The sequence below is a fragment of the Orbicella faveolata genome, unplaced genomic scaffold, assembly GCF_042242905.1.
Source record: "Orbicella faveolata isolate gen_17 unplaced genomic scaffold, um_ofav_v1 contig_3, whole genome shotgun sequence".
NCBI classification, from domain to species: Eukaryota; Metazoa; Cnidaria; class Anthozoa; order Scleractinia; family Merulinidae; genus Orbicella; species Orbicella faveolata.
In genome coordinates, this window is record NW_028301558.1 from 23,058,295 (window position 1) to 23,073,663 (window position 15,369).

The 15,369-nt window shown below is 40.4% G+C and overlaps 1 protein-coding gene and 1 long non-coding RNA gene across 2 annotated transcripts; both read right to left on the minus strand.

Moving 5' to 3' along the window:
- Positions 1-44: 44 nt before the first annotated feature.
- On the minus strand, positions 45-3,755 carry LOC110053002 (uncharacterized). The gene has a single exon (XM_020759188.2). The coding sequence runs from the start codon at positions 3,289-3,291 to the stop codon at positions 1,438-1,440; it is 1,854 nt and encodes a 617-aa protein (XP_020614847.2). The 5' UTR covers positions 3,292-3,755; the 3' UTR covers positions 45-1,437.
- Positions 3,756-13,028: 9,273 nt separating this feature from the next.
- Positions 13,029-14,441, minus strand: LOC149106906 (uncharacterized). The gene is made up of 2 exons (XR_016209565.1): positions 14,069-14,441; positions 13,029-13,385 (listed from the first exon to the last, which is right to left on the minus strand). It is a non-coding gene; the product is annotated as an uncharacterized LOC149106906 (long non-coding RNA).
- Positions 14,442-15,369: the final 928 nt, after the last annotated feature.

The window sequence follows — 15,369 nt, forward strand, 5'->3', positions numbered from 1 at the left end:
GAGTGGGGTAGTGGGTACCTGATTGCCCCAAACGAAATCAAGCGTTCCCGTACAATGGTTTATTGAGATTACGGCCGAAGTCTAAACAACGCATCTTGTTTCCCCATTTCAGTCTGACATCTTCTGATCATATTCTTGTGACAACCACAATTAACTGTGCCGGGTTGTTCATTAACGCTAAACCAGGATTAAAAGTTAACCAAAGTATTCTCTTTTTCTTTTAAATGCTTGTTACTGCTTATGTTATTACGCTAGAGGACGTACACTATCAACAGAAAACCTCGCCGAATAGTTATAGAACTAAAATCAAAATTCTGGTTAATCCTGGGTTAGCTTAATCGGGCTTTGAACAACCCGGCAGGGGTACTGATAAATAAAAAGATATTTCCTTCCCAAATATGGCCAAGTGTCAAGCAAGCACAAAGGAGGGGAGGATGGGGAACGTTTACATTATAAGAGACCGTGTGATGGGAAAAACCGAACAATTACGACAGGGAAAAAGACTGGTTAGCAATCTAATTACTGGCAAATGACCAGAACAGGTGGTTATAGTATTTGCCTCTGCCAACTTGTGCGTGCTTGTTACTAAATTATTGCCAGAAAAAACTCACTATTGAACAAAAACATAAAAAATGCCTTATTCCAGTTTAATTGAACAGCCACTAAATTATGCTTTTCTTAGTTTAGTAGGTCATTTGCGCGAAACTTTGAGCTTACAATTGCTCACTTAAAAATATTTTCCAGAGTGAACAAAATGTTTATTTTAACTTGAACTTGGCGAGACCGGTTAGGACAGTAACAAAATACAATCAAAGAAATATACATAGATGAACGCCGAATGAAAACGATAGGTAGAGTTAGAATTGTCAATTAATGTTCAGTCAAAGCAGTGCTTTTAGCACCACGAGAATTCACATTCTCGTAGTCTCTTCCAGCAGGCGTGGAGTTACTTGGTGTGCAGCGGGACAAATGGCGCGCGAAAGAAAAGTGGAGAAACGCGGCGCGGGAATGCGAGAGGAAGCGTTCGTTCGCTTCTCGTACCAAGCCCCTTCTCACCTCTTTTTCGCACTGCGTCCCAACTAACTGAACGCCAGGAAGAGGCTAGCATTTTCGCTGTATGTGAACCGGCCACTTGTAGCCACGGACGCGAATTCGGCTTGAATAGGCTGTACTAGTTTTACTTTTATCGGGAAACTGACTTAATCTTTTCAAGCAACGCTTTCCTCTCGATCACTCAATCACGGGTGCGAAGGAAATTACAATAAATGCAATAACATGAACAACTAACATTACTGTCACCTGCAACATGCCAACAACAAGACTTGGATCACGTGCAGACAAGCGCAAGGTGTTAACAAAACTTGAATAGCTTTATGTTTGACTTAGACGACACAAATATTTGCTTTTTAAGAAAGTCGTAATTTGATCAAAACTTTTTTACACCTCGGATACCATAGAAAGTCTTGGAGACCAGCCCATCTCTCGCCGTCTCCCGGAATGCGTCCGTAATTTAATTTCCTGAGGTTCAATTGTGCTTTCCTCTCGAGCTGGGCGAAAATCGTCTTTACTTATAGAACCACTGACTTTCGGTCGGCAGTCGAGTACTAAATCTGAAGGTAGTCCCCATGCCCCGTCAGGTTGCTGCAAACATGGAAGAGAGGCTGGTCTACTGGGCAGAAGCTGCGCTTTGGGGGCACGTTGACTGCTGGGATGGATAGCAGGTGCTGTGTTGCCACGATTTCGAGGCAGTGTTTTAATTCTTCGGTCATGTAACTCATCACTGGAATATCTCCTAGTAGGATAGTTTCTGGAAAGACTACCATTGGGAATTTTATCACGCATTTCATCGCGATCAGATCTTATCTTAAATGAAGCTTTGTTTGCTCTTTCATCAGCAGACCGTCTTTCGCGGCTTTTGTCACGGACTCGTCCACTTCTGTTGTGTGACGAAACAGCTTCAATCTTTGTGACACTCGAATTTTCATCCTCGCTCCCTTGGAATGTACTGAAACTTGGTCTTCTAGAGACACTGTCTCCTGAGGCCAAAGAGGCTCCATCAACAGAGGATGTTCGCTTTTGAGGGCGGACCGAGTTGCTCGTTCTTTTATCATCCTCGTCTGTGTCGTGCCCGCTGTCTTCGCTTATTGAGTTTCCCGTATACATGGTTGTCACGAAAGGCTGCAGACACGTGGCGTGTGACATGTCGTTCTGGTTACCAAAGCTACGTGTGCTTGGTGTTCGACTGGGAGGTCTCCTCAATGAACCGTTCAAACTCCTATTATTACCAAAGGGGTTACTTCGTTCACAACAAGTGCTACTTGTGCGTCTTAGCACTTGTTGCCTTTGGATCGCAAGCCTCTGTAAATGTCTGTCTCTCGTGCGGTTGACGAAAACAAAATAGAACACGAAGCTGGCGACGATAGCTAACAAGATGGGCCCTACAAAGACCGCCACGTAAAACCAGATGCGTGGCTCACATCGCCAAGTGGAAATAAGCTCATTACTGAGATAAGAAGGCTCGTTCGTGACCTCGAGCACGCCAACTTCAGATGACCCAAACAATAACCGCGCCGAACACGTTTCTCTGGATGCCGCGTTACAACTGAAAATTGAAGATTCTAGATCGTACACCTTACGGTTCAAAATCAAATCTAGTTTCATCCTTGTGAAGTCTTTCTTTCCTCCGGCGTAACTAAAGAGAATGAAGTAGTTGCCTGTTTCATGAACGTTGAGAGTGTAAGATATTTTCGAAGGCTGCGAGGAATACTCTGTATCGCTACTGATGGTCTCAGTTGAATCACTGTTGCGATCAAGCCATTCGTCCAAACGCTTTCTGTCTTTGAAAATAAAGAGCTTTAAAGAGCTCTCAGACTTGGCATCTATGATAACAGAAGATCCCTCAAGTAAATAGAAACCCTTGTACCAATATTTAAATTTAGATACAAACACTTCGGTCGACATATTTGTTTGTCGCGGTTGGGGACTTACGTGGGAAGACGGTACAATCCAGAGCTTTCGTTTGGAAGAGTCCTTGCCGAGAGAAATTTCTTCACAGAAAGCTGTTGATACCGAAATCAGCCTCATGTCGCCTTCAGCAAGATCATAAGTCTGTGAGAGAAACGTTGAGAAGTTCAAAATGAGAATAATGAGTGCTAGGGCTGTTGATAACACAATCAACGTGGATATGCCAGAACAAATCCAAATTCGAAGACGCCAACGTTGGTTATCCAAGTAGTCCTTTCCATCGATGTTGTTTGGTACATAAACCGCCTCGACTGTTGAAGTCGCCATAGAAATATTATTCAGTTTATATCTCACGCAAGGTCCAAAATAAAAGAGAACCTGAGATCAATTCTTTGCCCTGAGACGACCCATGTACATGATATGAAAAGTGATACCATTCGTTGGAGAATATATGGGTTGAAAGAATGCAAATTATTTTGGCTGTCAAGCTTTTGTCAATAACAATACCAACAGCAGATCGTATTGCTGTCCCGTGATTGCTTTTAACACATGGTTCAAATCCGGGAAAAAGAATTCTTGTACCTCTAGTAAACTTGTCTCGTACATTATCACGAAAAAATTATGCACCATGTTACGGCAGCTTCCAATTTTCCTTTTTCGTTTGGAATCGTTCCGGGTAAACGGTCCAAACGGTGTGTCCACAAAACCGGATGCGTGAGAAGTGTCTGGTCACTCTACAGGAAACTACACCCGACCACGCCCAGCCTTAACAAAACAAATTATAAAATATAAATCAAATTGTCGTGGTGCGTTTTGGAGATTTACTTCGTATCCTTACATGAGCCCCCGGCATGAGCCTCAGCGCAGGCATGGCAAACATGTTGTACCGCTAGTAAACTTGTCTCGTACGTTATCACGAAAAAATTATGCACCATGTTACGGTAGCTTCCAATTTTCCTTTTTCGTTTGGAATCGGGCAAACGCTTCAAACGGTGTTTCCACAAAACCGGATGCGTGAGAAGTGTCTGGCCTCTTCTTCGGTTATGTTGTCTGTGACTAGAAGTGAAAATTGTAAAAAATAGACCTCTGCTTAGTTTATGAGAAGCACTGTTTTCTTTACACGATCAGGAGTCGATCAGTATTTCTGAAATAAATCCCCGGGTTCTGGGAATACCCTTCCCGGGATTAAACCGCCCGTTTATTACAACTGATTTTCCGCACCTTGCCAGTCAATGTAGCATTGAAATTTTATTCGGCAATTTCAAGGTAATTAAGGTAAAGACGTCATACAGACGCAACTATAGAAGGCATACGGACTACGAGCAGCCCTTCTTTTCCTTTGTCCCTCAAGTATGAAAAACTCATTTGACCTCATTTATAATAATAATAATAATAATAATAATAATAACAACATTTAATAATAGCAAACTTTATTGAGCACTTTTCCATACTAACAACAACAATAATAATAATAATAATAGTTGTAATAAAAATAATAATAAAAACTTTGTGAAAATCTCCTCAGAAAACCTATTTAACAAATCTTCGCACATTCCACTAACGTAGACTAAAATTTTGATGAAAATAAAAATATCATGAGATCCTAAAATACTAATTGACAAGCTCATGCCATTATCGACTTTCTAAAATTAGTGGACACACGCCCGGTTAGCGTTTAATGATGATGATGATGATAATAATAAAAATAATGAGGGAAAAAACACTATTCATATACTACAGTTTCGATAAAAATAAAATATTAATAAAACAATCAATAAAAATAATAGTAATTTTATTGGGCTTATTAATAATAATAAACATTCATTTCCATGTCCATGATGTATTTAGCTATACAGTAAGCTAATTGGGGACACCTATCTACTCAAACTAATCTAGATACTAAAATATCAAAATACTAAAATACGTTTACTAAAACTATTACAATGTATGGATACAAGAGAAAATGATGGATATGAAAGTGAACTAATTTTCTAATTTAAAATGAACGTTATGACGATGTGTAGATCCAATTGATCTGATTAGGTAGGCAGATAGGGAGGTTGCTAGAACCCTACGGAAGATGGGAAAAGGGGGAAAAGAAAAGAGAAGACGGGAGGTGGGATTCCCATTGCCGGGGTATGCCGGAAGAAAGAGAAAAAACGATAGAGATCGAGATAGTTGGCATTAGAAAAAGGCTTAGAACAGTCACCAAGAAACATGATGCCCCCGGGGGAATCGGAATTCGGCGGGACGAGTAAGTAAGTAAGCAACTTTATTTTACCAGGGTAGCCCATTCAGCAACTAGGGTGGTATCCATAGGAGCTAGGGCTTTCCACAAGTTGCTCGGCAACTTTTTAGCAACTTCTCGTATTTCGAGCAACGTTTTTCCTTTCGAGCAACCTTTTGCATTCTGAGCAATTTCTAGTTTTCTACCAATTCTGAGAAATCGGAGCAGCTTGATGCTCAAATTGGCCTTGCTTCCATATTTAACAACGTCTTAGTAGACAATTTATGCATTTTCTGTGGAAAACGAGCCAGATCCCCCTCCTCCTTGGAGCAGATCATTGATTCCAGCTCCAGACAGCCGGGCTGCTAGATAAGCGATTTTTTAAAGAAAATTCAAAATGGGGGACGAAGATTCACACTCGACTGACTCGAGTGTCTCACGTGAAGAATTTTTCGTCCGATCTCTATTCACGGCCTCGGTCAAGATTCTCCAGCTTGGTTAATATGAGCTAACGACAATTTAAAAATTAAAAGTACCATTTTGAAAAATTCTAAAATTAGAGAAACACCCTGATCCTTCCCGCCCAGTTTTATAAAGATTCAAAGTGCAAAGGGAGTATGATCTTCGACCAACTCATCTTATTTGTCTTATTTCTTATATATATATATAATCCCCGGTGAAATAAAATGCTCAATAACCAGCACGCCACCAACGTTCCACAGTTTTATTACCCTGGGAAGCCGTTCAGTTCAGGATTTGGCCTGATTGACGGTTTATCCCGAGATGAAATCCTTGTCTAGTAGGGGTGGCGAATGGTCCTTTAAAAACCCATGGTCTCGCAAAATTTTCGTCGAATTTCACGGGTCTCGCAGTCTAGTTTTTTAGCGGTTATGTGCATCTCACAGTCTCGATTTTTCTCACAAAGCTGTCTCGCAGTCTCGATTTTTTTCAAGGTTAAGAAAGTCGTTTAGTACCGATTTGTTTAAATTATTTTTGTTGGTAAAGTTAAAAGACATCACAACATCTTAGAACCTGAACGTCTCGAGCTCGCATTTAAAACACTTTAAAGAGCTTTAAAGTCTCGGTCTCGCAATTGAAGAAATTAAAATGTCTCGGGATCGCAAGGAAAAACGCTAATCTCGTCGTCTCGCAAAGTCTCGCATTTACCATTCGCCACCCCTTCTAGTCATGCACTTTTATCACGCCGCTACACGATAATGCTCAAGTTCGCAAAAGGCAAGGGTGTAATTTTGTATCAGCAAAAGATTTACAGTCAGTTTGGAACTCTGTCTTCCGGAAGGCCCTCATACAAAGAAGGGATTCGTTTTGATGTCAAGCCGAAATGGAAGTTAATAATACTTTACAGAGCACAAGATGCATAACTGGCTATTTTTACGAGCTCTCGACCATAAAATGATCATGATTAACAATATAACAGCTAATTAGTTCTCTATACATTGCTTGGTTTTGTCAAGATGCTCCGTCCTCTCGTGGTTCTGTGGACAATAATAAACATCTGCAGGGAAGATTTTCTGAAGGTAGCCAGAGATTTCCGAGGATCGAAGACCTGAATATCTCGATCTCGACTTAATCTCAACAAGTTTAGGCTCACTTATTAAACTTGAGAATATTGTTGTCGTTAGCAAAAGTGTTCACACTTGAAAAATACAATAACTTGTGCATGAACCTGATACCAACCTCTGTACTGGGGAATATTGGCCCGAGGTACGTCGCAGCAGTACACGTAGTATGGAGCGAGCGCAGCGAGGTTCGTACAAAAACGACGTCCGAGCTGGGCCAATAATATTCCCGTCAGTATGGCTCGAACAAGTTAAGTTAGTAAGTACTTCTCTTCCCTTCGAGCTTTGAGAGCTTCAATGCTTATCATCAGCATTTTGTCTTCATCCAAACGTAACTGATAACTTGTACGACCCTTGAACAGTTCTCGAGGCCACAGAACTTTGATCCTTTTTTAGTTTCCGAGCTTCCATTAGCTTATTGACTTTCTCGTGATGCGCTCACAGCACGAGTCAGATCTTTTCATTTCCGCTCCATTCAAGCTTGGTTTTTCGCATAATGAATTTTCCAACACAATAAGTCGACAATGCTCATTTCATTTCAAACCGGATTACCTTTTACAGCATAGCGGGCAATCAGTGATACTCAAGAAGTTCCGGGTGCTTTCATGTTCATCTCGGCATGGTCAATCGAACGTTCGGAAATCGAACTCAATCAATGGATTGAGTTCGATTGAGTACGATTGTAGTTCTGCAATAGAACGAAATCGAACACCGAACTTTGTATGAGTTCGATTTCCGAACCAGTCGAACCTAACCAAACATAGCCAGCGAGCAGGCTCTTATGCGTTGCAGCAAGAACAAAGGCGATAAGCAAAGAGTAACCGAGCGAAGCAAGCCGGTGAGGGGACTCACGCTTCGTTCGTCGACGGCTTTGTTCGTGCCACCAACGATACTCGCCGACGGCTTTTCTCGTGCCACGAATGATGAGAGCATGCTCCCAGGCTAAAGCGAACAAATCTAACCCAATCGAACTCAGTCCATTAGGCTGTGTTCGATTGAGTTCGGAAAGATACTAGGGAGAGAGTAAGTGAGAGCAAAGGCTAAACTAAACTGATGACATGGCACTTCTGTGCCGAGTGATGATGTCGCTGTACTGGGGCAAAGCAAAGGCAAAATACATCAGATACATGCACTGTTATGTACTCTACGTGACTGAACAGAGAGATATTGGGCGACTTTTCATCGAAAGCCGCTATTCCTATCAGCGCTATATCAGTTGAAGTGTATAAGAAACCACTATACTGTCGTGAAGTTTATTTTTAGGCAAATCACTACCGAGACAACAGACTGTGTTGGTCTGTTTACAACAATCTAAAATTGCTTGAAGTTGCTATTGCTTGTCAGACTCAGCTACTGTTTATTTTGATTTTACTTCGTTTGCGTAGTTTTAAATTGTCTATCGCTCAATATACCTTTTTTTAATTATTTATTTATATTTATTTTCATTCTGTTTCATGTCGCCCGCGTCACCAATACTGCCTGCGCCCATCCCCCCTGCATGGAATTTATTCATTTCTATCCAGGTTCGTCACCAGTTAATGTCTTGATAAAATGTCTGCTTCAATACACGAGTTAAGTCAATCGTCATGAAAGCCTTTGGCTAAATTGTCGGTTTTCCGTTTTGTGTATTTTTTTGGTGTGTGTGGAATTGATGATGCGTGAGAAAAGTCGCCTTCATTAAATCATTCAGTTTTCTATTCTAGTTGTGATTAGTTTGTTACAGAGCCCAAGTGCTTTATGTCAAGGGAACTAGCTTCATCATCTTGCAGTAGAGGGAAAAAATGCCAAAAGACTAAAAACTAAAAAGAAAGAAGTAATCAACCAAAAGATTCAAAACGTGTGTGAAGTTCTGATTTCTTGATATCCTCTCATAAAATCACATTTGATGAACTTAACACTTCTATCAATACTTGTAATTTTGCGCTTCTTCAAAATACCCTTTAATTTTTTTTCGCTGTAGAATTTTCTACCCAATTTATTTGTATATTTGATACCAGCATTCCGTAATATAATAACTTATAGAAATTATAAAAAAAAAATTGTCTACAATGAGCTGCGACTGTAGTCCGTTAAACCGCAGCGAAAGTTTACTTTTACATGATAGTCGCTATCGTGTGAAATGACACTAGGTTTACACTAAACGGAAATTGTTTCGGATTCGAGACGAATCCAGATTGTTTTAGTACCGGATTGATTTTGTCGTTTACACACAAGTCGGCCGAAGAAATATAAACTCCTGGGTTCGATCGTGTCCCGGAGATTTTGAATCCGTATTTTAAAGTGGGAACATTTTTTCCCGTCTGCTACTTTTTCTGCCCACTTTTGAGGTTGTAGTAGAACCGAAGTGATGGACCCAGTAGTTCCATTGCCGATGGCGATCGCTGTTTGCTTCATTCTGTTGCAGGAACAGGCACTCAATTTTATAATGGGAAATGCCATATTCGAGAGAAGACGAAATTAATGACGCAAGCCAATTGTTGACGTTCTCTACATTTTGTCGGACGGGACGGACGACGATGATGACGAAGACCACAACGGTTTTGGATGAGACCACGTAGAACAAATGCCTGGTTGGACAATACAACAACTTCAGACTGTCCCCCCCCCTACTCCCAGCCTTCTTTTTTGGCGGCATTATTTTTCACCCTGAGTACGTTGTCGAGGTAACAATCAGTTCGGTAACTATTTCAGCGTGAATCGTCGTGTGTAAACGGTTAGGAATCCGAATACCCTTACAGTGTAAACGCCCAGGAGTAAGAATAAAACCGCCCAAAACTCGAATATGCGTTTTGCGCTTGGAATCCTTTCACCAAACAGAACATCACTCAAATAGAGATGGTTCAACGCCGAGCAGCAAGATTTGTATTAAATGACTATTCAAGATTTAGTCATGTTACTCCAATGATCGAACATCTTGGTTGGGACTCCCTTGAAGATCGTCGACTCCTCTTTCAAACTACTATGTTCTACAAGATCTTGATGGGACATGTTGGTATTAGCTTTCCTCCTGAAGTCCGCGAAATAACAAGGGCCACCAGATTACTGAACAGTCGTCCTTTCCAACAAATCCGTGTATCAAATGATGTCTATAAGTTTTCCTTTTATCCAAGGACAATAGTAGCATGGAACAATTTACCTATTTATGAAGATGTTGATATAAATAATTTTAAGACTATTGCTCTTGCAGCCATTAAATCTTTTTGTATAATGTATATCCAGACCTCCTAACTTGTCTCGACGAGATTATACTTAATCTATTTTATCTTATCTTTTACTAACTTATAATTTTTATTGTATATATACATATTGTAATTATTTATTACGTGCTTTTATTATGTTATTTTAAACTCCTAGTATAGTTCCACTGTTTAAGGAGTATACTTATTAAAGATTAAAGATTAAAGCTGGTTTTCACATGACGTCACCAAAATTCGAACTACTAAACTATTGATCTTCCTGAGATTTTACTTAAATGATGTATAAGAGCAGCTGAAAACTAATATTCATACAAATCTTCGCTCCGAATGGGTTCTTGGTTTTGTGATACACTACGCTTGAATTTCTAAGCTTTTGCGTGACGCGGCATTTACATGACGGCCTAGAGACCTGTCATGATGGTTAAAAAAGTGACTTATTTCGGGGAACTTGGCTACCTGAACAGTTCATGTCCTAGAAAAAGTATTATTTTAATGTTTTAGAGTTCCTCGAGGGATAAATTCACGCTTTTGTAGCAAAACTCAGTGACAGATGTTTCTGTTGGTTTCCGGCCGCCATTTTGGAGCCCATACGGATGGGCACCAGCATGGCGTCCCGGGCATGGCGTCTCCATACAAATCTCTATAAATTTGGGTAAAAAATTTCTCCGCATATCCCGCTTAAGAAAAATTGCTATGTCCAGAATTTTGGCGAGAGTCTTTGCATATTTACCTTCTTTCATTTCCCAGATTCTGGACTTTATCTATTGACCGGTTTTGATTTTTATTTTGATCTATTTTGAATTGCGTGACACTGAAAACCAGCAATACTCTAAAGGACCTTAAGTGATGAATACGGAATCATTTACGAATCCGGAAAAATCTAGACTACGAGTAGTCCCTCTTTCGCTTAGTCCGTCGTGCGTGACGCGAAAGAAAACCGCGAGAAAAAAATGGCCGCGCGAAATCCTCCTTTCGCGTTCTTCTCACCCGAAGGATCTCGCGCAGCCGTTCTTCTCGCCCCCAGGATTTCGCGCGGCCATTTTTTTCTCGCGGTTTCCTTTCGCGTCACGCACGACGGACTAAGCGAAAGAGGGACTACTCGTAGTCTAGGAAAAATCTCTTCTAGCGTAAACCCAGTCCAAGTGGCAATGAAGTTATCGCTGTTGAATGAAAATTCATCACAGTTTTTTTTCTCAGGGACAATTCGACAGTGAGATTGACACGAGCCCAAAGAGCTATTACGTTGGAGGCTCACTTTGACGCGAAAAAAAAGGGGATGAAAGGTGCTTTTTGTCGTCCTGGTAATTGGCAACTCAGCTGTAGAAGTTAGCCTGAAATTAGCTAGTTGATGTACGGCTCAAATACTCAGTGGAGGAGGGTACGCGCTGTCAGCGGTTGTTCATTTTTACATAGAGAGTGGTGCAGGTGTTATCAGGGTAAAAGTGAGAGGGGGTGGGGGGTGGGACTGACCGTGAGAGGGTTTATAATCATCCTACGTTGTGTCGGTTTCTGCTTTTGTATTCTTCATTTTATACGTGAAGCCGATTAGATCACTATTGATCCAACGTATACCAGCAGGATCATCGTTCCGGTTGCTTGCTTAAACATTTCATAATTGTCGACACTTGGTTACTAAGTACGTGAAGCAATTTGTCTGCCTTGAACGTCCGTTACCTTCCGTCTTTAGAATGCAACTAACGCTGCATAAAACCACTGAAAGCGCAATGTTTTTTCAGTTTTCATTACATTCATCTTTAATTCAGTTCAGTAGTTCCGTACGGCATCGCTGGTCTTTCCTCGTCTTATTATCATGAAAATGTGAACACATCAAGTCACACTTTAGTTGCCACACAATAGTGCATGTTTTAATTTGTGTTTTGCTCTGATTGCGTGTTGTGCATTGAAGCAAAGTTTTTCGTTCCTGTTGGGAGAAGGATGCCACGGAAACCACCTAATTTTAATTACTCTTTCAACCTTGAGTGCTTTTGTAAGTCGATCAGTAACTCTGAATCGTGTAAATGACATGAGTTTAAGCCGGATTGCACGAAACTACTCGCAACTTTATTTCCAGCTTCTTTATTCCCATCGGTGACGGGAATTTTCTTGTAATAAGAAAAGGTGTCTTTATTTTACACGCGCAAGGACCATAAAGTTTTGACCATGCTTTTAAATATCCGAACAATTACTATTGTTACTCATACAAGCAAATGTAGGACCCGTGCTTTGACTTGCGTGAAATTTGTTCGTAATAACAGATCGTACTTGATATATTGAGCAATCGGGCCCATGTGTCCGGCAATTTTGCAGTGGTCGCCCGGAAAAGGCCCCTTTTTAACCTATGTAGAATTAATCCAAACTTTACTAATCTTGACGATAAATCTTACCAAAACCCAGCAAGAGGAAATGTGCTTTCCTGATATAATTTATCATAAACGCATACATTTTTAAGAACATTAACAATATATCTGAATTATTTACTAAGGTAAATAAACTCAAGTGGCCAGATGGAAGAGCCATATATTAATCAAGGAAAAAAAAAAACAGTCTTGAAATCAGAAATCCATATCTGTTCTCATGAAAAGGTTCAGGCTTGGTTCAGGACCCCCAGTGACCGGCTGGACGGCGGGTGAGCTCATAACACAATAAAACCAAAGAGTATTTTTTTATAGTAAGCACTTATTTTTTATCTTGAATTTTTCCTGGCTACCTCACATCCATTTTGAATTAATCGACAAAATAATTCGATTTGCAAGCGTCTTGAATTTTCAAAAAGTCAAGAAAACCTCACAGTTTTTAATGATGGAATATTAGCCCATTCACTGGAACTAATGTAAGGATTTCTTTTACGTTTCGATTATACCAACCGGAGAATGAACCAGAAAGGGCTACTTTGTGCTTTTTTTACGGTACTTTATGATGCATCATGATGGTAAAGCCGACTGAACACTTCAGTAGCGGTTTTCACTTAGATAAGAAAATAAGCCAAAACTTTGATCAATCAGTGGCTGCGTGTTACAATATTATTTACACTATTTTGTTTATGAGGATCCACACACAGTATTTTCAGAAACTATGACTAACTATATATCATGTTTGAACCACAAAAACTCTGTCTGAGATCTACATTATCTAAGCAACCAAATCTTATGTAAATTGCTGAAGTGATGACAATAAACATTATGGATGAAGTATTAGCAGCGACACCAGAAACACTTCTCTTTCTTGTTAAGTCTCCCGGATTTGAGTAACTTTGCCCTTGCCATTTTCTCAGCGGCGGAGAAATATGGTCGCACCTCAAGACTGTGTGCCAAGTGCCAAAATATCTCTGATCACAAAGTGAGAATTAAACGACCAAATTCAGTCTATTTAATGATTTGTGCTGTACTTCAGTCTCTCCTTGGGTGGGGCGGAAGAGGGCTAGATAAAACAAAGGCAAAGAGTAATAAATAAGGTAAGGTACTTTTAAGGTAGAGCATGAATTGTTTTCGTTTGGAGCACTATGATAACTCTATCAATTTGATGAATTTAATCAGAGCTAAGAATATGTGCAAAACAGTTTCTCTAGGCTCGATTTCCACCGCTCATTCGAGTCCGGTCTCTGTTCCTCTCCGAGAAGAGAGGGGTGGAACGTGGAAAGGGGAGAGGAGAAGCGTCGCGACTGGTAATCCACAGTTTCACTTGAGTTTCAGATATCTGGCGTACCTTGGACATACCTGTTACTTGGCTCGGAAGGAAATTGTTCAGCTGTTGTTAAGTAAACATGTCATTTCTAATCAATTTGACAGCCCTGTTCGTTTCAGTTGACAAGTGGTCGAGAACTTTCGCTAAAATTCTTTTATTATCACGCATAAGGCTACAGAGTGCGTGTGTATGAACAGGCGGAAGAAACCAAAGCACTAGTCACGAGCCGTACCGAACACAATGTTCTCATGATTTTCGTGCTACAATAGCAAGTATGCTTCACGGGTTTCAAAGCGAAACTTCTATCTATATGGTTTTTGAAATTAAATATGTCTTGTCAGTATTTATCTCTGGATCTCGCTTGCGTACTAAATTACTTTTATTCATTCAATTCTGCCCACTCAGCAACCAAAGCTAACCTGTTAAAATTCTTTCAAGCTTCGTTCAGGTTTCTGCATGGAAACGCGAATAGTACAGCAATCACGATGTCACTCCTCCCTCAATACAGTGTCACGTCAACTGATTGAAGCTGTATTTTTATACACTGGAATTCTCCCAACTTTTGGCGCAACATGTGGAAATTAGTTTGGGGAAAAGTGTACTTAAACACAGTGGTATCATATTACCTTAATGATAACGTGTCACGCTAATTCCGAAGCGTTTGCATTTGAGTAGTGACTGATGCGAAATATAACTATCGATTGTTAATTGTATGTACATATTAAAGGTATTGGATAAGCCGGTGGATAGTTGGGTGTTCTTCCTTCCTGCCCTGAAAGCCGGATTATTATTCTCTGTGACCGCAAAATTACTGTGATAGCCTATTGGCATATTCACATTTCTTTTGAGCAGTTGAAATTTAAATGCGTGTTCAGAGGAAACAATTTGCTCCATATCAGTATCACATGGTTGTCATGTCAAGCTGAGTCAGGAGGACGCGTTGAAGAATAAGCGACAAAATAATTTGCCGTAAAATCCTCCTGTCAAGAACCGAACTGAGTAAAGTAAAATATTAATCTCTTCAAGCATTGAGTTGTTGTTTCAGCTGAGAGTTCAAGGTGAAACCATAGTGGCCCTATTAGCGTTGGGTTGGCTATTAAAGGGCTGGTTCGCCCCCAAAACCATTACGTCATAAATGACACACTGTTATAGATTCTTGTACTGGTTCACTCAATTTCTTGGCCCAATTTTGACGGGTTATCAGATGCTTTCTATTTTGAGTAAAACTGTCTGCGCTATTTCTTCGATTTGCATCAGATATTAATTATTCTATTATTTTGTTCTTTCATTTTAGCGTGAATCGTCGCTTAATGGTTTTCTTTTTCGTGCAACAGCTACATATTGTTCCGACTTTCTATAGCGATAATTTTAAGCGGTGGCTGAATTATATATTCAAGGGCCCATTCATCGATTCAGGGCTGTCTGTGTAAGCCTCAGATTTTCTTTTCAAATGCCACGAACTTTGTGCTAACGAGATTCTGGCTTGATAGGGAATAGACAAATGGGTTTAGGCTCCAGTACATAACCCTAGAATAACCCTGGCGATTCTCACGAGCACGTATGAATTCTCAGTCCCTTCAAAAGCGATCAAATACTGAGCTCATAAATGCATTAAGATTAACAACAGCCAGGTTTGTCCAGCTTGGAAACCATCTCATTATTCGATCGTTCGACATGAGCTAGTCAGTCGTTCCGGCCCAGTCTGTTCCCTCGTAACGGC